The sequence below is a fragment of the Amblyomma americanum genome, chromosome 2, assembly GCF_052857255.1.
Source record: "Amblyomma americanum isolate KBUSLIRL-KWMA chromosome 2, ASM5285725v1, whole genome shotgun sequence".
NCBI lineage: Eukaryota > Metazoa > Arthropoda > Arachnida > Ixodida > Ixodidae > Amblyomma > Amblyomma americanum.
In genome coordinates, this window is record NC_135498.1 from 225,683,431 (window position 1) to 225,708,111 (window position 24,681).

Here is a 24,681-nt window from a genome sequence, read left to right on the forward strand (position 1 = left end):
GGCTGGCCCAGCGCGTGCTGAGCTGTGTTCCTTTCCGTGTTTTTAATAAGCAATTTTTCCCGAAATTTGAAAGCATTTGCGGTCGGGTGGCAAGGTTTTTTTCAAGTTATGACTAGCACAAGCGGCTGTGTGCTTCCCGAAAATCAGCTGGCGAGCAGCTGCATGCACGAAAACCGACGCTGAAAGATGAATGCCTGCGTTAGTGTACCGCAAGATTATGCCATCGCCTGTAACTAGCCCCCAAAGTTTCACGGAATTATAGTGATTACTGTACTCCGGAAGCGTGCTGACCATCGAGTTACACCAGCTACAAGTTGCGAATACGCGTGCAGACGGCTCGCTGCCGTTCGCTTGAAGATTAAGCCGGTGTTTGAAGCAGTCGGCAGCGCGCGCAGCGTTATTTTACCTCCAGCAGGGTTACCCTTGCCTTAATCACCGTGAATTCCTCAGCCGGAGCGCTCGTATATTTCTGCTGCAAAAGTTCGGAGTAACTGCGAAGATGACCGTAGTAGCATTGTACTCGACCGCTGCTTACATTGAGCCATTAGCAATACTGCCGCGGTGTTGACACATTAGCTCCTACAAAATAAAAGGAAGTTTAAAAGGCAACGCATTGAGTGTTATAGCAACAACCTCTACTGAGGAGGCGATCGCCGATCGCAATATATAATAAAGCATACGAGCAGCGCACGGCCGATTGTGCAGAGTCAAGAAACATTTGCCCAGAATAATCAACAATTACCTGGAATATTTAAGTTCATAATGCAAGGAGCGGCTCCCCATGACGAAAACATAAACTGTTGGTAACGGCTGTACCCTTTCCATCTGAGCGGTTCCAAGCCGCACGATTTCCGCCGCAGCGTCAGGGTGGCTAGCAGCGTTGTTTACGAAATGGTCGGGCCAAAGTTAGCGGCGAGGTCGCAGAAGCGGCAATCTGACAACAATGATAAACACCAAAATGGCCGCCCCTGCTTACCGCCGTGCTACAGGGTCGGTACTCTAACTTTTGTTTAGTGACTCTAGTCGTGACTAAGTTGGGGGGAACTAATGCGGCCTCGGTCCCGGTAGAGGACGATCAGCTGGGAATACGGCGGTCGTCGTCCGATACCTTCGCCGGCCTCGCTAATGGCACAACCACTTTGGCGTTCAAGTAGGCCGACCTGGGGTTCCGGCCTTGGATGCCGGATTCTTCGAATGAAGAAACAGGTGCCAAACCACGTGGGAACTTTCACCTGGCCGGAAAACATCCCAACGGCATCCTCCTCTCTCCCCGGTGCGACATGTGACGGGGGCGTGTCCCTATGTGCGGTGGTGCGTGTTTGTGCGCGAGAATGCAAGTTTGAGGCCACTCCCACCCTGGCGAGGGCGTCCTCAACCTGGGGAATCTAGGGACGAAGAACTGTATCAAACTGGACGGCGAGTGCAGTGAATCATCCTCCTCCATCCTCTTTTTGCATCCTCCATTATGATCCTACCTTAAAATCCTCTCTTCGGAGAGAAACTCACTTCTGATCTCTGACTTTAAAAATGGAAATAAACCTCTTGTAATCCTTCTCCCATCACCCAACTCCTTTAACTCGTCGGCAGTCCTGTCCTGGTGGTGGTGGCGGTGGTCGGAGCAAGCGTTGTTCCTGACCTGTGGTCCCGTCAGGGTATGACTCCCGAGGCCCACACCCAACAGCGAGTGGTCAGCAGGGGCCGAGGGTTTAAGGAAAAAAGTTCGATTAAACCGGTACAGGCGTAAATCTTCAGCCGAGTGAGCTACGTAACGCCGTATCTAGATTTGAAAGCGGTGCAAAAAGAAAAGATTGAGTCTCTAATGAGAAAATGCGTAAAAAGAGCGCCTCGTCTGCCAATGTGCAGATCCACAGAGAGACTGGTGGCTCTAGAGGTACACAACACATGGGCTGAATTGAAGGAGGCGGTGCGAACCTCTCAAATAGAGAGACAGCACCACGAGGACAGGAAGAGCCATTCTCAACAAATATGGAATAAAACCGGATAGGGTCCCACGCAGAAGGTGGAGGTAGATAGCGAAGTCAGACAAAATCTGATGATTCCTCTCCTGCCAAAAACGTGGACCCGGAATATAACAAACGCTGGAGGCAAAAACGAGCCGAGGCATTAGAAATTAAATTCGGCAAAATTTTGGAACATGAGGTGGCCTATGTAGACGCGGCGGGACGTGGTGGTTTTACGATGGCAACGGTCGTCAGCGGCCGCGGCAATCCCGGGACAGCTGCCAATTTGCGCGGGCGGAGCACAGAAGCTGCCAACGAAATTGCGATCTCGTCAGCTTGCGTTGCAATGAAAGCGAAGTTTGTCATCAGTGACAGCAGAACTGCCATAAAAAAATTTTAGCAAGGGAAGGATCTCGCCCTTAGCGGCCAGAATCCTAGGCCAGAAAAAGTTGGATTGGAAAATTTAAATAATTTGAACTCCGGCGCACGAAGCCGTCCCAGGCAACAAGGCCGCCCACGAGCTGACTCGAGATCTCTAGCGCTGAGCCACTACAGGGCCCCTAGATGACCGAGGGAGCGGAGAACGCATGCTCAAATATGAGGAGATCACGCTGCATTATAAATTGGAGCGTATACTGGTACCCCCCCCCCCCCCCCGCCTAGACCCGGAAGTAGACAACAGACCGGCAGCAACGTGGAGGCGACTGCAAACTTACACGTATCCGCACCCGGTTATGGCGAACCACATATTCCCCGAGGCCAGGAGCGATAAATGTAATCTTTGTGGGACCCTCGACCACATAATATGGGAATGGCCGTACTCTCCCGGGGATACACACAATATAGACAATAGAGATACCCGGGAGACCCTCCTGCGCAGCTCGGACCCTGAGCTCCAGCTCCTGCTCGTCCAAATGGGTGAAGAGCCAAAAGTGGAATTAGCCGGGCCAGTTTGCTCATGACACTATAAATAACAGCGCTACATAGGATAGAAAAAAGTCGCTGTAGAAGACTCGCCAACTTTAGCGCACGATTGTGGGTAGAAGTGTATTATTTGGCTCAGGATTTCATGCCGAGAGAATATCGTGGATGAGCGAGTTCATGTACTCTCCTGAGAAGCTGTTTCAGAGGCCCTTTAGCTGCCTGAAAAAAGTGCTATTTTAATGCGGCAGCTGCAATAGTCTCATTGCTCAATTGCTCAGCGTCGGCGTGCAACGGCAAAGGAAAGGAGAGAAGCTCCCGCCTCCTAAATCACAACCCACCATCCGCTCACCGACCTTCGTCGAATCTTACACCTCCAGAAAGACGCCTCCAGAAAGCACACGAGAGGAGCCCCCCGTCCCAGCGCATTTTCACACTGTCCATTAGGAGAGCCCACTACTCACCCAACCTCCAGATGCCCACCACTAAAGGCTTCCCTCCACCCACCTTCACCTTGTCGATCGTTGCGCCGTCAACGTGTGAGAGTAAATGAGTGAACCTCGCCCTGCAGGTCACAACTCCAGACGGACCGCTTATCCCCATCTCCTACCACCCCCTCCTCCAGCCTATAGAAGGCTCTTCCCACGAGATGCAAGAGGAGCCCTCACCCGCCCCTGCATCCACCTCTACTCACCGCTTACGTGAAACCCCCAGAAGGCTTCAACCCGTGTAGAGCCTCCAGAAGATTGAGCCGCCAGAAACCCCATGCAGAATAGGGAGCAAAAAGTGACGGCGAAATTCAAAAAAAAAAGTGACGGCGAAATGAAATTCATAAACAGACAGGCAAGGCTTTCACACTCAGTTTTCAGCAGTAAATGCGTATTTTGCTATCTAACAAACACCAAGAGAGCAACACACAACTGACTGTTGCTTTCTTAATAAGAGAAAGTGAAAGCAGCAGTTATCATTGTCCCTTTAGAGAACACACAACAAAGCAAAGGAAAGAAATATCTTCTGTGGTGCTGACGATGGTTCAACGCGCTTAACTTTTTACAGAACGAGAAGACACAACGACACAGAGCTCGAGCTTACCACTGGTTTTAATGGTGCAAACAAGTGATCTTTTATACACAACACGTACGAGTCATCAATCGCAAACAAAAAAAAACAAAACAGATACTGGTATGAGCAATCGTAATCAGATCCACACAACACATTCATCGCGATAACGTAAGCAGGTCCAATTTTTTTCTCAGACGACAAACACGCATTGCTGATACACCTTTCGGCCCCGGAGGATTTGATTTCAAAAGCTTCAGCGATCTCTCTTTCTGTTTTGTCACTGGAATGCGAAATGATCGCGTTTCTTTGGAACAGAGGCTTGCATTTCTTGCAGATATGACAATGAGTCGCCAGCTTTCCCGAATGCGTGATGGAGTTAGTTTTTAGGGTGCTCGCTTAGGCATTTCTTTATGCAACGGCCCGTTTGGCCAACATACTTCATTCCGCAGGAGAGCGGAATGCAATAAAAAACACATGTGTCACATTCGACCCAGCGCGTTGAACCATCATGAACAACCTACTAGGACTAATTCTCGTCATTTTAATGGTGCTTATGTCGCCGATGCAATATAAGGGCACGCTTTCTAGAGTTCAAACGCTGCAAACCGTTGTCCATCACCTGTGACGTGTGAATTATGTGATTGTCAATTCAGTTTGCCTGAAACCCTAAGACATATGCGCCTCTGCTTCTGAAGGTCATATTTAAGTCTCCGCGCTGAGAACAGGTTAAAACAAGTACTCAATAAAAGGTATGTGCACTCAATGCCGCGCAAGCACTTGCTCAATGAAACTGCCGACCTTCAAAATAAACACCCTGATATTACATCAAATTAGTGAAAGTGTCTGTACCTATGTTGTTAGCAAGAAAATCAACCAATTCCTTTTTGCGCCAAAACAATAAAAGCGGTTTCTGCACGAATTATTTTTAAATTGTCAATATTTGCCGCGTGTCTTCCCCTGAACTGTGCAAATCTAGTATTTTTCGAAGTCCTACGCCGTTAATATATCATGGATTATTTTTTCTTCAGATATTTTAGCCGAGCAAGCCATCGTTGTTCCTTTTTTTTCATGCACACCGTAACAAATGTAGCCATAATATTAAATTCTATGTGTCCTGTTGGCAATATCTGTTAAGATTGCAATGCGGATGTTCCCCGAATGAATGTGCATTAATGCATCCTATGCAAGGTACTAATGTCTCCTGGGCCTCTTCCAATTTACTCCCCACTGCTGTGAGTGTTGAGTGAAACAGAAGGAGAGAGAAACGGGGGCGTCACTTCGCCGAGGATTCCTTATGCTGCCTCCTTCGGAACAACGTAATTCTGAAATATTCCGCTTCACTTTGGCTCTGAAGTGCTCTCGCACTGACAACTGCCAACAGGTGCCACCACGCGGGTGCTTGGTGGCTGCGACATGCTGCCTAAGGCGGAGGTACACCAGGGCTGTTTTCCGCGTGGTTAGGACTGATGAAAAGGGCCCATAGAGACGCTGCCCTTCGGCTACCGTTGGACCGCTGGACAACGTTAGAACTTCGCAAACGAAGACAAACGCTGCTCGTTTAGGAGAGACAATTGGTTTTGGGGTAATTCAGATGTTGGAGTAATTGTGTACAATCTCGATGGACACGCGAACCGGGCCGTAAGAGAAGGGAGGAAGGTGGGATTGAAAGAAGAAAAAGAGAGAGGTCCCATAGTGGAGGTCTCCGGAATAATTTAGACCACCTGGGGATCATTAACGTGCATTGACATCACACAGAACACGGGCACTTTTTGCATTTCGCCTTCATCGAAACGCGGCCGCCGCAGCGGGTTTCCAACCCAGGAACTCCGGCTCAGTAGCTGAGCGCCCTAACCGCTGAGCCACCGCGGCGGGACTAACAGCATCTAGAATTTCTGTGCCGTCTCGTAATGGCCGTGTTTTTCAGGCACCCGGCAGCGCGCACGAAGCTGCGTCAGGGATGCGAGAAACAGGCCCACATGGCAGTGCACTGTAACTTGAATGTGCATGTGCAGACTGAATCGACGAATATATCTACATGAAACTGTACATGCCGACACAGCGGAATGTGCGCCACGCCCTTCCTAAGTAACTTAACCCGCTGCGTCTATTACAAGGCATAGTTGTGTACCTGTGGCAGGCTGAGCAGAGCGGCCGAGCTCCAGGCGGCGGTGACCATGCGTGCCGCAATGCATCGGGCGTTGGCGCGGCGCATGGGGAAGCGCATGGCTGCGAACCTGTCGAATGCGATCACCACCAGGATGAATGTGGACAGGTAGAGGGCGAACATCTGCAGGAACTTGACCAGCTTGCAGACCGCGTCGCCGGCCCTCCACTGGACGGTCCACGTCCACGCGGCCTCAGCCAGCACGCAGAAGAAAGCCACGAGCAAGTCTGCCACAGCCAGGTGCGCCAGCAGCAGGTACAGGGATGAGCGGCGTCGCCGGTTGGTCCATATGGAGGCCAGCGTGGCCGCGTTTCCTGCCAGGGACAGGGCACCGATGACGGCGAGCACCACCACGCGCACAAGCGAGGAAGATTTGAAAACCGGCGCAGGAGGGGACGCGCACTCTTCTTCCCCGCAGGGTCCCTGGGTGGCGTTGTGGCCGCCAGCCGATGTCGCCATCGGGACGGACCGCAGTCAGGGAATCTCCTCGCAGCATTCACCCGCGGGAAACGGCACGGCGCGGGGTGTCTCGCGGTAGGAGTCGGGTAACACCGCCGAGCTGCCTTTCGCGCCACAGTGCCGCAACATCACCTTTCGAAGGACGCGCTCGTTGAGAGAGCAGCGCAGCGAGGCCGCGCTACGGAACCGACGGGAGCCGTGGTGGCGCGAAACGCGGACTGCCGTGGGGCGCCGCTGCGGGCGTTGGCCGCACGGAGACGCCACCAGCACCGACGGCCAGCTTTCTCGCTCGGGGCCCTCTCCCCGCGGCTCATAGTGGAGAGCGGGACGCGAGCGTGCGCACCGGGCGGTGTTTTGTCGCTGGCGAAATTTTGTTAGAAGCGTGCAACATGAAGGCGTACCCACCTCACGAGAGGGGCAGGACGCAACGAAAAGCTAAAGCAGCCTCATCACTAAACGTTGCTTTTCCGCCATGCGAAAAGTAAAAAGTGCACACAGACATTGGACACGGTGCCCTTAATTCGATGAGTTTCCTCTGTTGCCACGCCGCATGTGTTTCACTAGACGCGAATGATGAACGCGCACATCTGCGTACTCAATCATGTCTAGCTTTCTCGGGCAAAAATTTTGAAAATTGGAAAATTAAATGACACTGTTATCGAAATATTGAAGGCAATGATCCACTATTCTGATGTGTGGCAAATTCTTGCTTTAAATGTGTTTCCAGCGATCGCATCTAACAGTTAAGACTGCCATAGAAAACCAATAGGGAACGCTTTTGACAACAGGAAAAACGTGAATTGAAAAAAATACAGGACTGTCGGCGGATGATCTTCGGATATATTGATTGTTGCAGTGAAATCTTGCTTTAGATCAAACTATTGCGTTCATAAACGGTTTCGTGCTCAAAAATGCTTAAGTGCAGAATTGCTGGGTATGAAAAGGTTAGGGCCTGTATGTATTCCGAGTTTGGTCGTTCTCGAAGCGGTAGTTTGTGGGTACACGATTTGCCTAAACGCCGCTAGCGGATGCGGCTGCTCGGATACAGCGAAAAGTGCCGTAGAAAGCAGACGGTAACATCACACACGCAGGGTACGTTTCCATAGTGGATGCTCAAGGACCTCAATGATACAAAGTTCAGGCGTGGCTTAATAAAACACGTTGCGGGGCTAGTTGTTGATGCATTTGCTCTTCTAGAATTTGAACAGCGCTATGTTTTTACCAGTACACAGTCATGACAGCACGGGCGCTGACTCCACCTATGTTTATTGACATGTATGTTCGTTGAACATGCAAGAAAGACGAAAGTGAGCGCATGCGTATCTATGCCCATTGAAAGAAAAGATCAAGAAAACGGAGAGTGGGGGGGGGGGCTGGGTTGCAAAAAATTCTGTTCAAGATGACAACAAAAAATTATTGCAGATTTCGTCGTCGAGTTTCAAGCAATGTGAATGCGCTGGCATGCTGGTAAACAAGTGGCGCTCACACACATATCGCCTCTCGCTTTGATATAGAAGGCTTCCGAAATTTCCCGAGCTAAACTACCTCACCTCCTCGTCAGAACTCTGATTTTGTCAAGCCGTGGCTCACTGTTCTGTTCGCTTTCTTTCTTTCATCGCAACCCGTATCAAGACCAACAAGGCAGTGGCCTTATGTAAATCCTTGTAACTTCATAACCTTGCTGGAGCTTTTGTGGACTCTAGTGTAAACGCCTTGCCTATATTCTTCGCGGTGAAAACCCATAAACCCTATGCACCCTTCAATATGATAGTTAGCGAGAATGGGGCCTCGCAGCAGCATATTTGTCGGTTCATGCTTAGGCTCTTAAATAACATCGCTGTTTCTGATTCGTTTGCCACCAAGTACTTAGAACCCACAGATACAAACGAAGTGCAGTCTATAATTTTAAGCCTCAAGAACTATCACGCTTGTGATTCAAACGGGGTACAGATAAGGCAGATTAAATATGTTATTGATATAAGAAGTCTCGTGCTTGTCTATATCTACAATCTTCCCATATCCTTGGGTACATTTCCGTCAGAAATGCAAGTTGCACGTGTAATACCTGTCTATAAATGGGTTTCGAGGCATGAATTCAGCAACTATAGGCTAATATCAACCCTTTCCATGTTTTCCAAATGCCTGGAAAAAATAATTCATAACCATTTATATTCATTTTGCTATAAACATATCATTATAACAACTTCGCAGTAGGGTTTTCGAAAGATCCGATCTACTGAATTGGCACTACTGGATTAAAAAGAGTATATTTTGCACAATTTCGAGATAAAACAATTAATTGTAGGCGTATTTGTTGACTTCACTCAGGCATTTCATTATATCCAGCATAACATTCTCGTCGAAAAATTAGAGTACTACGGCATTCGTGGGCTTCCACTTTGTTGAAAGGGTCCCTTTCACAGGTGTCAGTTTGTTTCTGTTAACAATTTGGTATCAAGCAAGAAGCAAATCGTATCCGGCGTCCCACAGGGTAGCATTTTGGGCCCTTTGGCTTTCATTCTGTGTATAAATGACCTGGTTAATATAGTGTCAGAAACTAAATTTATTCTTTAAGCTGATGACACCAGTATGTGGAAGTAATGACACTGCCTCTCCAAATGTCGATGATGCAATTGTAAAAGCAAACGATGTCTTGCGAGCGTTAGATATCTGGGCAATAAATAACTATCTAAAGTTAATGCTACAAAAACAAAGCCAATAATTCTTCCACCTAGAGGTAAACAGGTCGCCATGATTACTGACTTAATATTTAAACCTTCGAATACTGAAATTATGCAGTGCGTTAAAGTTCTTGGAGTACATTTTTCCGAACACTTGCCGTGGGACGACCATGTAAATTTTGTGTTGAACAGACTCAGCAGTACGATAGGGATAGTAAATGAAAACAGGTGTCTTTTACCTGAGAGCGTGAAGTTAATCATATACAAGTCACTGTTGGCATCCTACCTAAATTATTCATTTCAAGTATGGGGCACAACCACAGATGGTAATCTAAACAAGTTACTAATAACACAAAAGAAATTTCTACGCAATATTGCTAACGTACCGTACCTGCAATCTACCTCTCAGCTTTTTAAACAGTTCAATATACTCCTAGTTAGTGAGCTATATAGGTTTAGGTTATCACGAGGACATTATATTAGTCAAAATCGCGGAAGCCGTACCCTTACCGACATTGCCAGGCTATGATTAGTTGTGACATTCCTTGTGTGCTACGAGGTACATTCCTTGTGTGTGCTACGAGGTACATTCCTTGTGTGTGCTACGAGGTTCCACGTTCGACGGCGCGGCGTAGACGGAGACCCAGATGACAGGCATCATCAATTACCCAGCCATGCTCGTTGAGAGTGACAACCAGAACGAAGGGGTTTAAGCCCAACCGGACCCAACCGGACCCGCCGCCGCCGCCACGGGGAAACAGGCTTTATCCTCCCCAATTGGCGTGGCGGTTCCAGGGGCGGCCCTCCCGAGCACATTCCAGGACAAGGGAACTGTCAGCGGGCCAGAGCGCGCCGTACCACAGCCGACGCTATGCGCTACCGCGAAGACAACCTTCTTTCCCTCGGACTCAACACGTGAGGGGGGCGAGACAATAAGTGCGGTGGTATGTTTGTGCGCCCAAGTGAAAGCCCTAGCCCCCCCCCTCCTTCCCCTCCGGCGTGGGCGTGCTCACCCTAGGGAGTGTGGAGAAGAGGATATAAAAATGGACAAGCAGTACGGAAGAAGCACGCTCAGGACGACATCGTTCGCCAAGAGGGCCTTCAGCGCCGAAGCCCGACGGCGTGCAGCTTCTGCCAGCAACCGCTCGAGCCCAACTCCGGAGCCACTCCATCGCCCCCATGAAGTCGTCGGCACGTAAGCTCGGACGCCCCAGCCTCTGATGTATAATCTTAATCATGTGTAATTATTGAATATGTTTGTTTAAACTGAGCCATTCGGTGTCTCTTTGCCTCTCCGTCCCGTGTGGACCTGCGCATTATGGGGGTCATCACATTGGTGTCAGAAGTGGGGTAAAAGTCCCACAATCAGTCCCGTGATTCCCTTTTGATTACAATTTTGAAGTCATGAATGTCACAGCATTCAGAGGACATTTGCTTTTGAGACCCCACTTCTGACACCAATGTGATGACCCCCATAATGCGCAGGTCCACACGGGACGGAGAGGCAAAGAGACACCGTATGGCTCAGTTTAAACAAACAGATATATTCAATAATTACACATGATTAAGATTATACATCAGAGGCTGGGGCGTCCGAGCTTACGTGCCGATGACTTCATGGGGGCGATGGAGTGGCTCCGGAGTTGGGCTCGAGCGGTTGCTTGCAGAAGCTGCACGCCGTCGGGCTTCGGCGCTGAAGGCCCTCTTGGCGAACGATGTCGTCCTGAGCGTGCTTCTTCCGTACTGCTTGTCCATTTTTATATCCTCTTCTCCACACTCCCTAGGGTGAGCACGCCCACGCCGGAGGGAAAGGAGGGGGGGGCTAGGGCTTTCACTTGGGCGCACAAACATACCACCGCACTTATTGTCTCGCCCCCCTCACGTGTTGAGTCCGAGGGAAAGAAGGTTGTCTTCGTATCTGGAGCCCCGCTGTAGGCTTGCTTAGGGCGTGTCTCGCCTGCTTCTCTTTGTGGCTCCCCACGGCGCACGTTTTGGCAGAACCTGGCGATGTGTCCGCGACCCTGGCAAGCGAAGCATACGATTTCTTCAAAATCTCGCATACCGCGCCTGTAGCTCTGTGGCGGTCTCCGGTTTCCAGCGAATGGGCGCTGTTGAGCGCGCGCTTCAACCTGGCATTCTACCTGCTGAGATAGCAGCTGTTGTAAGCGATCTAACCGCTCTGTCAAGAGAGCAACCTCAGGATTGAGCACCGCTCTCTCTATGACGCGTACTCTCCCTGCGGCTGTCGTTAACGCCTCATTTTGTTCCTCATCCAATGCGGCCTCCACGGCTTGGTCGAAATTGCTCGGCTTGCGCGAGAGCACGAACCGGCGCACAGGGTCTTGCAGACCAGCCACGAACAAAGCGGTCATTTCCTCTTTAAGTATATCCTCCGCGTATTTCTTTTTTAGCTGGTCTCCTTCCTCCTCCCTGCTTAACGTATCGCGCGCTAAGCGCTGAAGCCGTGACGCAAACGTTCGCACGTCCTCCCCTACCATCTGTCCGGCGTCACGGAACCTCTGTACCCGCACGTGACGTGGTTCAGTGTCGAAATGCTCAAACGCGAGCTTCTTAAATTCCGCAAATGATTTTGTGGATTTTACTTTTTCGTCTCGCCATGCAAAATCATGAGCAGCTCCTGCCATCTTACACCTCGCCATTCCCAGCATTTGAGCATCGGACCATCCCCCCATTTTCCCAATCTCTTCTAGCATGGAAAAGAAATCGCAGATTGGAACCCCTGTCTTATCTCCCGTAAACGTCGGAATGACGCTTCCTAATGCCAGCATGCTTGCTCCGAGCGACGGCTGTGGAGTGGGAGCTCCCTCAGATACAGACTTTTTTTTTTCTCAAGCCCTCCAGTGCCTCAAGCCTCTCAAATGGGAGTAAATACCTCGGGCACGTTGTTTCAGCTGACGGCGTGCGACCGGACCCTGAGAAACTAAGGTGTGTCTCGGATTTTCCATCCCCGACTAGCGTCCGCCAGGTCCGGCAGTTTCTCGGCCTGATCGGTTACTACCGAAGACACATAGAGGAGTTTGCCAAGCTCGCTAAGCCGCTCACCGCCTTAACAGCCAAAAATGTCGCCTTTCGCTGGGACGAAAACGCGGAGAATGCTTTTGGGGCCCTGAAAAGGAAGCTAATGAGTGCACCGCTGTTGCGCCACCCGGATTTTAATTTGCCCTTCGTTATGGCCACAGATGCGTCAAAGTTCGCAGTTGGTGCCGTGCTATCTCAGGTTATCGAGGGAAAAGAACATCCCGTTGCTTTTGCTAGCCGACAGCTGAGCCCCACAGAGCAAAATTACGGAGCTACGGAAAGGGAGTGCCTCGCCGTTGTCTGGGCAGTAAAGCACTTCAGATGCTACCTTTACGGCCGCAAATTCAAGCTAGTCACAGACTGCCATCCTCTGAAATGGGTGATGAGTGTCAGGGACCCTAGCTCGCGACTCGCTAGATGGAATCTACACCTGCAGGAATACTGCTTTGAAGTTGAGCACAAGTCAGGAAAGACACATCTGAATGCTGATGCACTCAGCCGCACAGCTGCTGTGGCAGCTATAGATGAGTTTGTCCCCGTAGTCGACCCCGCCGAATTACGCACAGAGCAGTGCAAAGATCCTGACCTGAAGCGAATAATCGAAAGCTTAGAGGGCGCACCGTCTCACCCCGAACAGCTAGGTTATTTCATTGACAAAGACGGCACCCTGTGTCAGCGCACGAGGCCAACCAGGAAAGGGAGACCAGAGAAAACCGCTTGGGAGAGAGTCGTCATACCTCGGTCGTGGACAGAAAGGGTTCTTCGCGCGTTTCACGATGCGCCATGCGCCGGTCATTTTGGCGTAGCGAAGACACGCAGGCGTGTGGAGCGTTTGTACTTTTGGAGTGGCATGCGACAAGATGTTAGAGACTACTGTGCGAAGTGTCATTCCTGTCTCGAAAGAAAAACACCCATGGGACGAAGACCAGCTCCAATTCAGCCGTTCTCTGAGGTTTCGGCTCCCTTCGAGCGGACAGGTATGGACATAATGGGCCCATTGCCCACGACCACTTCCGGAAACAAGTACATTTTAGTATTTGTCGATCACCTTTCAAAATACGCGGAAGCGGTAGCACTCCCAGATTAGAAGGCAGACACGGTTGCAAGAGCATTTGTCGAACAGATCGCGCTCCGACATGGACCCCCGAGGCAACTCTTGACAGATCGGGGAACGAACTTCGTGTCGCAGCTAATGAGGAGAGTTTGCGAGCTGCTTAAGATCGCTAAGAAGCAGACAACACCGTACCATCCGGCTTGCAACGGCGCGGTGGAGCGACTGAACCAAACCGTGGCCGGGTTCCTGTCGCATTTTGTTTCGCGCGACCAGCGGGACTGGGACTTGTGGCTCCCGTATGCAATGTTTGCCTACAATTCCGCAGCACACGAGAGCACGGGCGAATCGCCATTCTTTCTTCTCTACTGCCGAGACCCGGACCAGCCTAGTGAAGTGCCAGAGGGCCCCCGTGGTGTCCCATACGCTTCACTGGACGACTATAAGGTGGAGCTAGAATCGCGCTTGCAAGTGGCGAGGGACATCGCAAAGGAGGCCTTAAAGAAAGCGGCGAAGCGCAGGAAGGAGGTGCACGATCGCAGTGCTAGAGACGCGCCGTTTAATGTGGGGGACAGCGTGTACATTGAAAACTGCCAAAGGCAGACTGGGCTAGCTCGTAAGTTCCAGACGAAGTGGAGAGGACCGTGCGAGGTTGTCGAGAAGCTTTCTCCGGTAAACTTCAGAGTCCGAGACGTGAACCGGCGCTTGATAAGGATACACGCAAATCGCCTCAAGTCGGCACCGGTTCAGTATTCACGAAATGAGGAAAGGGAAAGCGCGGATTTTGATGGGGACAGAAGTGAAGCGGAGCGCGCAGATAGTTCGCAAGAAACGCCCTCTCCTGCATTTGTTCGGCAGGCGCCAGAGGTGACGGCCAGAATGCCACCGGATTTACTTCATGCATTGCTAGAAGAAGAAGCGCGCGAGGTTGCCGCGCAGATAACGCCAGGAGAGGCTCCTGCCACGAGCCCTCGCGAGTCCCAAAGCAGACAAAGGGTCACAGACTTACTTAGTATGACACATGAAGGCCGATATCCGCTGCGAAATCGGAAAGCTAAGTCGGACTAATGGTGTAAACAGAGCGGAGTTGTGAACTGGTCAGAATTGTGTAATGCCGCAGCTCATAACATTGCTATATGCGTATGTGTTAAGTTATCGGAGTTAGTAGTTCAACCTTTCTGTCATTAAGTAACACCTTCACAGGAGAGCATGCGGAGCGCATGCAGAACCTGCCCTACTTCCTTTCGTTATCTATATTTTTGTCTGTGCCGTGATCGTGCTAGAAGTGGGAGCTCCTTTGTAACTGTGGTAAATTTATTTCGTCCAGTTTCGACTAGAAAGGAGAGGCTTGGGTGCTGAGTTTCATGTTTATCTGTAAAAGAAGATCAGTGCTGCCCCTGGAGACGCCAGTTATGACAGCGGAGGCATATGGTGTTGTGCAGTGGTGTTGAGTGCAGCGAAAAGTGTTTTGTCGGACGCACTGTGCGAGGCGATTCAGAAAGACAAGGGGAGCTGCAGGGACTCAAATGTTCGGAGAACATTCTTCTGGAGGGTGAGCGAGTGTGACATTCCTTGTGTGCTACGAGGTACATTCCTTGTGTGTACTACGAGGTACATTCCTTGTGTGTGCTACGAGGTTCCACGTTCGACGGCGCGGCGTAGACGGAGACCCAGATGACAGGCATCATCAATTACCCAGCCATGCTCGTTGAGAGTGACAACCAGAACGAAGGGGTTTAAGCCCAACCGGACCCAACCGGACCCGCCGCCGCCGCCGCGGGGAAACAGGCTTTATCCTCCCCAATTGGCGTGGCGGTTCCAGGGGCGGCCCTCCCGAGCACATTCCAGGACAAGGGAACTGTCAGCGGGCCAGAGCGCGCCGTACCACAGCCGACGCTATGCGCTACCGCGAAGACAACCTTCTTTCCCTCGGACTCAACACGTGAGGGGGGCGAGACAATAAGTGCGGTGGTATGTTTGTGCGCCCAAGTGAAAGCCCTAGCCCCCCCCCCCCTCCTTCCCCTCCGGCGTGGGCGTGCTCACCCTAGGGAGTGTGGAGAAGAGGATATAAAAATGGACAAGCAGTACGGAAGAAGCACGCTCAGGACGACATCGTTCGCCAAGAGGGCCTTCAGCGCCGAAGCCCGACGGCGTGCAGCTTCTGCCAGCAACCGCTCGAGCCCAACTCCGGAGCCACTCCATCGCCCCCATGAAGTCGTCGGCACGTAAGCTCGGACGCCCCAGCCTCTGATGTATAATCTTAATCATGTGTAATTATTGAATATATCTGTTTGTTTAAACTGAGCCATACGGTGTCTCTTTGCCTCTCCGTCCCGTGTGGACCTGCGCATTATGGGGGTCATCACATAGTCGATTCAGTATACACCACCAGGTCTGCCCCATTTTGTAAAAAATGTACCTTCCGGACTAATTACGGTCGACAAAATGCTGCATGATCTGTTATCACGTATGTTGAATGACGATATAAATCAAGGTATGGACATTTCTAACCTGTAACTTTCTGACCTCATTGCCATGGTCATCCGCTGAACCTTACTGTATTATGTTATATATGCGCTCAATTGGTGCTGTGTGATGTAGTTTATTTTTATCAGTTGAATGTTTGTACCACTTGCTACGGTTCGATTTTTATTCCTGTATAAAGTTTACTTTATACTGACTGAGCTAGCTGCGTCCTAGATCATTGTTTTTTGTGCTGCTTTCGCTGCTGCCACTGCCTGATATGTGGGGCCAAGGACAACTCAAGCCGTGCTTGAACAGCTTTCCTTTGGCTCTTTTTTTCACTGTATAGTGAGAAAAAAATAATGCATGAACGAACGAATGAATGAATGAATGAATGAATTCATTCATTCATTCATTCATTCATTCATTCATTCATTCATTCATTCATTCATTCATTCATTCATTCATTCATTCATTCATTCATTGGATGTTGCCTGTATGTGGAAGAGAGAGCAGACTGGATGATCTTTTTTTTGTAATTTTAAATAAAAGTGACCGAGTCCTTTATGAGAAAATCGCGATGAATATTTTAGAAATGTTCGGACAACATGGAAATGCACTCTCTTTTACTTACGGGTTACCGGTGCTTAACCGCACGCACTTTTTATACCAGAAAGTCATGTTCGTAGAAAGGTGTGTATGCTGATGCTACCGCCCTAGAGCCAGGAAAGATTTTCTGTTTTTTGTTTCGGCCGAATAAAAAAAATATTAAGAGGGCCATTGCGACCTCTTCTCCAGAATACGCACTCGTAAAGTCATGGCCTCACTTGATGCAGGAGAGCTTTCGGGGCGAGGTAGCGAGACTGCGCAAAGCAGGGTTCCCTGATCACGTGTTGACAGCTGTGACCGAGGCACTGCTACAGAATTTCGAGGGAGGGCCAAATAAGACACTAAGACCGGACAGGCTCGGGAACGCGTAACCAGTGGTACGGCGTCCCGATGGTATTCCCTGCGCCGTGTGAATTGGCCAAGCTGTTCCCCAAGGTCAGCAGTAATGGCCCTGTAACTTCCGTCTGCGGAATAAAACACGCTAACCCCTTCGTTCAGTGTGCGACGGGTGTGGCCTGTGAGCTGAACACTGTTCTACGCTACTGCTAATATCGTGTTTATCTGCTGCAAAATTTTGTGATGCTGGTACCTGTATGGGCGTAAAAAAATGCTGACATTTGCTGCAGATGTGGGCAAGCTATGCCAAAGAATGAGTCATTTGTGAAATGCTCCAAGAGCCAGAACACCGCTCACTTTGAAAGCTGTGCTGGAGGAGGAGGCGAGACTTTAATGCAACCGGAGAGGGGTAACGGGCGAACCCTTTGGAATCAAAGAAGCTACAAAGAAAACAAGTCCGCCGTGCCGGAAGCACCAATAGAAATAGTAAAGAAAACAATGTCTCTGATGAGACATCAAACTTGTGGTCTTGTGTCTGAACCAAAGGCTAGAAAGTCTAATTCCCCTGATAGAAAAATTTGAGTGTATTGAAAAATCACTTTTTATCTGCCAAGTTTGATGAATTTGATGAAAAGTTCCAACATGAAGAGGCTGAAATCAATAAGCTGAAATAGAGAGCATCCTAGCTGTAGCACTGTTTCAGTTTTTGTTTGACAAGCCATCAGTATGCTGAAGTAGCGTTAATACCTTACGAGTCAACTTAACAGCACGGCTTCTTCTCCAGCGCCGACATCGCTTAAATTGTGCACCGGTCCTTCCTGTTTTCCGTCTACTATCGTCCTCTCGGCGGAAATGTCCTTAACTTCCAGAATCCTATCATCGTTTTCTGTCTTTAATCGCTGTCGATAGCAGCACTCGATACGCTGGTGGTTATTTTAATAGGGATAAATCAAGGGAATTTTTTCTCTTAGTGAATTTAACATTGTTCTGGCATCGAATGAAATTGCTTAAGTAGTCAATATGGCAACAGTGGTTAAGCCATCAAACAAATCTATTGGAGTCCGGCAGATTACGAGTGCTTCATTGCTCAAAGTCAATTCAGGCGTCATATTTATTTATTCCTCAAATGCCCACATGTAGGGGTTTTACATGAAGGGTGGTCGGCTTGACAGAAAAAGATGTTCAATTGCTGTTCTGAAGTTTGAGGTACTGGAATGGTACACCGCTGCTTCAAACAGATCATTTCAGTTTTTCGCTGTACGTGGAAAAATAGGAGTAAACATGCGACGATGTGCGCGCATGTGGGGGGTATACTAATGTTGAATGGCTGGTCTGGGATGGACGACGGTGAGCGGGTGATATGACGTTGTTAGCAATTGGAACATGAGAGAACTTAAGATAAAGAATGAGCCTCGATCACTGTTTTACGTTTTATTTCCAGTGGGGAAAGGTTCGCATTGCATGTTAGCGCAGAGACACTAGTATAACAAGAACAGCACGAAAAATAAAACGGGCTGCGCCGTTCTGAACAGATTCAACGGTGTTAGAAATATTAGTCTGATGAGGTTTCCAAACTGAGAATGCACGTTCAAGCTTGGACCTTACATGAGATTTGTAGGTGATGATTTTTACGAAAGGCAAGGCAAATTTCAAATTTCGCGGCTGAAGCCGAGAGTGTGGTTAGCCTCGTTAATTATTTTAGCCATGTGCGACGACCGCGAAAGATTTTGTGTGAAAATAAGTCCATGATATGTATAAGATGCCACAGAGCATATTGCAGAGTTACCAAAAACAGGTGGGTTTTAAGTAATAATGGCGGCGATGGAAACAGGGTAGTGAATTTTTATTGGCCTAACCAGCACATTAACCAAATTTTACACCATTTTTCTACTGTTTGTAAGTCGCGTTATAAAATGACAACATCTGAGCTATTGTTAATGGGCCGGCAAATAACACAATCATCCCCCAATAGACGTACGTTAGGAAATTTATTTATTTATCTATTTATATGTTTATTTGTTTATTTGTCAAGCACTGCCTGCTTCAGTGCGAGGCGCTGGGCAGGAGTAGGCTCTATATGGTAGTTCCAACACGAAACAATTCAGTTTTGAATGCAAGAAAACAACAAAAAGCACAAAACAGTACAATCAATGCGTGAGCAAAATATAAATTCAAATCTGTAGTTTACAACACTTAAATAAGCGAACAATTATTGCAGCATGTGCAGCAGTTTGGTACAAAAGTAAGAAAATAAGTGACTTTAATATTGACAACAGGGAAAGCGAAAGATGTCATCCGACTGAACTAGCACCCTCACAAGAACTAAACACCGTTCAGAGCAGTGATTCAAACGTTGAGGCAGGCGCAAGCAATGGTAATGGCATGTATGCTGGTGTAACGGAAAAAAGAAAAACAAAGAAAAATAAACAGCGCCCATATGTGGCTAGCCAGGAATTTAGGCGGTTAAAGGATCGCTTGTAGCTTCGCTATCACATTCACGAACGAAGCAACGTTGGGGGATAACACAGCGTCAGAGGGTTATGGCGTTCCAAGTACGAGCAAAGAATGATTTTTCGGAAGAAGTTGCGAAGTTCGAGAATCCTCTTACTTTTTTGCTATGATCTAACCTTGTGCGTTCACAAGTTCGATATACAAGTCTTTATTTAACCCTAGGTTATTGTGGAAAAGCTGGCAGAATAATTTCAGCCTTTCTTGAGAGCGCCTGGATTCTGAGAGTTCCAAGCCACAGCTTTCTAGGAGGGCTGAAGTGGATGTGTGCCTGCTGTAAGCGTTGTGAATGAACCTAACAGATTTTGCTTGCACCTTTTCTAACCTAATAATATTTGCTAATGTGTGCGGGTCGCAGACAGGAGCCGCGTATTCAACGATGGGCCCGAGATAGGTTTTGTATGACAAGAGTTTGATTTCTTTCGTGGACCTTCGAATCGTTCTGCGTAGACACCCAAGCGTGCGCATTGACTTTTCTTGTATGTACTCCATTTGTTCATTGCACCTTAATTCAGACGTAATTATAGCTCCTAAATATAACTTTATGTAGTTGGGCTTGCCTAGCAGTGCTGTTCGAGGAACTAGCGGGAATAAATGGGATGTGATAGGGCTTAGCGAAGTTAGGAGGACAGGTGAGGCGTATACAGTACTAAAGGACGGACACATACTGTGCTATCGCGGATTAGAGGATAGACGAGAACTAGGTGTGGGATTCCTCATTAATCAGGGGGAACGTAGAGCAGCTCTATAGAATTAAAGAAAGGGCGGCAGCTATCGTAATTAGGCTTAATAAGAGGTACAAGCAGAAGGTGGTACAAGCCTACGCACCTGCATCCAGCCATGACGACCAGACCGTTCAAAGCTTCTATGAGGACGTAAAATCGGCAATGAACAAAGTAAAATCACAGTTCAGTACACTGTACTGATGGGCGACTGCAATGCGAAGGTGGGCAAGATGCAGGCTGGCGCACAGGCGATAGGCGATAGCAGGGGAGAGCTATTAGTCGAATTCGCAGATAGAAATACCTTACGGATCATGAATACCTTCTTCAACAAACGAGAGAACAGGAAGCGGACCTGGAAGAGCCCCAATAATGAGACTACAAATTGATTTTAATTATTTTATTTATTTACAGCTACTGCTCTCTCGGAGGAGAGACATAGCAGGAGTGGGTACATACATTAATAATTATAAATATCATGGGTAGCATAGAAATAGATAACATACAAGCATTAAAAACAGATCACCAGGTCAAATCGTTATGCAACTGAACAACGAACTCTTCAATTGGCAATGAGCGAAGTGAGCCATCCAATCGATTCCAAATTTCTACAGTTAGCGCGAGAAAAGAAAATTTGAAGCACTCTATATGTGGTTGAAAGTAAAAATGTTTAGTGGGTGCCTGAAGTGTGCCTGAATGCCAGATGACGTGTGAACGATCTTGTGCGCCTATGTTCTAAGGTTTGCAAAGATGAAATCGACTTCATACTATGCGCTCAACTTGGCATCGTTCAGGACATGGCCGTCCTCAGAAAGGTGCGCTATAGCGACAACAGAATGGTAAGGCCTCCAATTAGCTTAGACTTTAAAAGGGAGCGTAAAAAGCTAGTGAAGGGGTAGTCCATTAACGAGTTAGTGGTAAGAGGGAAAGTACAGGAATTAAGGATATCGCTGCAGAACAGATATTCGGCTGTGACTGAGGAAGACGATCTCGATGTTCTTACACTGAACGATAATTTGACAGCTATCATTACGGAGTGCGCAGTAGAATTAGGTGGTATGAGGATGCAACAGGACACCGCCAAACTATCTCATGTGGCGAAAGATCTTAAGAAACGTCAAAGCATGAGGGCGTCTAACCCTGCAGACAGGATAGAACAAGCAGAGCTATCGAAGGTAATCAATTAGCGCAAGAGTAGCCAACATAAGGAAGTTAAAAATGGAGAGAATCGAGCATGCTCTAAAGAACGGAGGTAGCCTAAAAGCGATGAAGAGGAAGCTACGCATAGATGCTGACTAAGGAGAAGAAGAAGTAGAACGTTTGTCTGTAAAGTTCCGAGACTGAGTACATTAAAAAAATGCGTTTAACATTGAAATCATTTGTGCAGCACCTCTTCGAAATAGTCTCCCTTGCAGTCTAAGTCTATATTGCAGCGAGACGACGGCCCCGCCTAAAGAAAACCACGGATGGTCAGAGAGAGCTCCACGAACACCTCCTGGCGGCCCCGAATATTTATCGTTCTCTTTCCGCGCGCTCCCCGCGCTTCCTCTTCTTTCGCCAGGGCCCTTGGCCGGCTTATGCCGTGCCCTGGGCAAACAATATACAGCTTCAAACGCTTCCTGAAGTCTTGGAAACAGTTGGAAAACACTACTTTTGGCAGGGCTGTCCGCTCCTTTGGCGTGGCGTCTTGAATGGCCTCCACGCTCTCCATCTAACGACCTTTTAGGGCTTTTTGCACACGAGGAAACAGGAAAAAAATCGCATTGGGATAGAGGTCAGGCGAGTATGGCGGATGGGGAAGTAAAGTAATGCTGTGCTGAGGGAGAAATTTTGCCACGCTGAGAGCAGTGTGCAGTCTTGCGCTATCATGGAGAAGGCTCCATTGTCCAGATGCCCATAAGTCAGGGCAACAGCCACTTATAGTGCATCACGCATTTGTTGGAGCACGCAAGTATAAAACTCCTGAATCACCGCCTGCCTTTGTGGAACGAACCCCTTGTGTATGAGACCTCTGGCATCGAAAAAAACTATCAGCAACATTTTTGTTTTGGTCTTCTGTCGCCTAACCTTTCTCGACGTCGGCGAGCTTGTGGACCGCCACTCGGCGCTCTCATTCTTTGTTTGAGGATTGTATTGAAAACACCATGTTTCGTCTTCAGCAATGATGCTGTCGACGAATGCAGCATCCTTCTCTGCCTCGGAAAGCAAATCGGTGTGCACTGATTGTCACAAAATTCCGCGCATCTTCGAAAAAAACGGCGCTGCGGGTAAGCAACCACGCCTGCGCGCTGTAAAATAAAACAAGAAAAAAAACCGCGGGGAAGGAACCCGGAAGATTGCGTAACTTTGCGTGCGCTGCTGCCGTTTCCACCCAGCTCGCCGGCGCGGCGCCAAAGATAACATAGCCACGCGCGGCGTCAATTTTTCTAGAACGTCTCAGTAGTTTCTACTCATTGATGACGGTAAAGGGGGTAACCTTGTCCGCGCTAAAGTGATACTCTCTCCCCTTCGCTATTGCACCGATCACTTCGCGTGGCGAGAATGACCCAGATTTTTCTGGAAGGCGGTCTCCGCGCTCGACCAATGGAGTCAGGCGCCCGGCGCGAGAGAGAGAAGGAGCTTGTGCAGTTGATACTGCGTGTATGTGCGCCCCTAGCTTGGCGCGAAGGACAAACAGACGCGGATTGCGCCAATAAATGAGGGGCTTCAACCGCTGTCTGTTAGCCCGAGCCGCAGTTCAAGCTTCCGAGCAGCGCCCCCGCTCCACTTCCGCCAGAACACCACTCGCCCAGCCACAGACCAGCGAGGCAACGTGCGCCAGTCTGCGGATCGGCCCCGTCGTGCTCCTCATGTAGTCGGACTGTCGCAGTGCCCGGTAAGCAAATCTCTCAGCCGCCGCGGTGGCTGAGTGGTTATGGCGCTCGGCTGCTGGCACGAAAGACGCGGGTTCGATCCCGGCCGCAGCGGTCGAACTTCGATGGAGGCGAAATTCTAGAGGCCCGTGTACTGTGCAATGTTCGTGCACGTTAAAGAACCCCAGGCGGTCGAAATTCCCGGAGCCCTTCACTACGGCGTCTCTCATAGCCTGAGTCGCTTTGGGACGTTAAACCCCCTAAACCAAACCAAACCATTATTTCTCTCTCTGTGTGTGTTAGTGAACTTTAGTTTCAAAGATTTTGTTTATTGTATCGGCCTCTATTGTTACTTTGCACGAGTTGCATTGCATTTGTAAATCACTTCGTATCTGCTCGTACAAGTGATTGTGAAATACTCTGCATCGTCTCTTAGCTGTACAAACCTTGTTTTGTTTGTGAACCTTTGGTTGCGACCCATTCTCTGGCTTGCGACCGGCGAAAGCTGGGCACAAAATGACCAACCTCCTTGTCACTTGATAGCTGGTCTCCGGATGAGCTTGACATGCTGAGTCGAGGGCATCCCCTTTGTGACCGAGACCGCTACCCCCACACGGTCTAAGCGTGTCTGGGAGTGCAAGCAAAGTCCGCGAAGTGGTGACATATTCTGGCATCCGCGACAGGACGTTTGGTGCTTTTTGAGGTCAGAGAACGGAGAAAGAGTCGGAAGGAGTTTACGAAGAGGTCGTAAATGAGTGTTTAGCAGCAGAGTGATATTGTGAGGTGCCGTTCTGAAGCAGTTTGAGAGGTTCTCAGAGTAGAGGTTTTGTGCTGCACCAGAAGAGTTCAAGATCAGAATGAATCTGAAACAGATAGCCAATCTAGGCCTTCAGAAATGTCTGAAGGGAGCTGAACTTGTTCAGTAGGTGGACCAAAAATGGAAAGAGGTTCCAGAAGAAAGAGAGAGAGAAAGACAGCGCGCTAGAGAAGCCGCTGAGAGAGAAAGACAGCGCGCAAGAGAAGCCGCCGAGAAAGAGAGACAAAGAGAACGAGAAGACAGAGAGAGAGAGAATGGCAGAAGAGATGAGAAGAAGCAGCAAAGCTCGCCTTGGAGCGGGAAAGAGAGTTTCAAAGAAAGTATGCAATCCTTGCGAGGAAGCTTGCTGAGGTTCGGCATTTGAACAACGTCAGTGAGCCATTGGAGCTTCTTCCCGGAGAGGCCGGGTGGAAGACTAAGGAATCTGATTTGTCGACAACCACGGAAGAGGTTGTAACTAGCTCCACTAGTGAGAGTGTGGTTGTGGAACAGCCGGTTCCTACAACTGAGATTGAAAAGTTTGAGGACCAGACCAGATTGTCGCTTCCTCAAGAAAGTGATAGTGTAGCTACCACCGAGGTAGTAGACACAGAAGAGAAGGGCAGCCTGGCGCTTCAATCAGAGGGCACCATAGGGATGTCACCTGAATTTGAGGAAGAATGTTGGAGCTTCACCGAGAAGTCATAGTGCTGCATGCTTGAGAGTTGCAGCAGTGAGCGTGAAGAAGAGCAGTTAAAAGATAGAGTGCTAAAGCTCCTACCTCACTACATTTCAGGACAGCACTCTCAGTGCAAGCCCGCAAACCGTTCCGAGTGAACCCTCGAACAGCGAAGAGGCCTTTACCGGTGAGGAAGGTCATGAAAATTTGACCTGTGAGAAAGGCGAAAGTGTAGTTAAAGGAATAAAGCACGAGTGCACCGAAAGTGACGAGCTTAAAAGGGGAACTGAGGAAGAAAGACCAGTGTTCAAAGAACAAAAAGGAGCTGAACCAGCGGCTTCATCGCGAGACCCTATCTCGGACGATGCAAGTGAAAAG

General features: G+C 49.0%; 1 protein-coding gene across 1 annotated transcript in view; it reads right to left on the reverse strand.

Annotated features, from left to right (window-relative positions):
* LOC144120391 (gonadotropin-releasing hormone receptor-like) overlaps positions 1–6,567 on the reverse strand; it is a 656,327-nt gene extending 649,760 nt beyond the window's left edge. The window contains exon 1 of the mRNA XM_077652739.1: positions 6,073–6,567. Within this exon, the coding sequence (XP_077508865.1) occupies positions 6,073–6,567 (495 nt within the window). The remainder of the gene's footprint in view (positions 1–6,072) is intronic.
* Between the last annotated feature and the right edge of the window lie 18,114 nt (positions 6,568–24,681).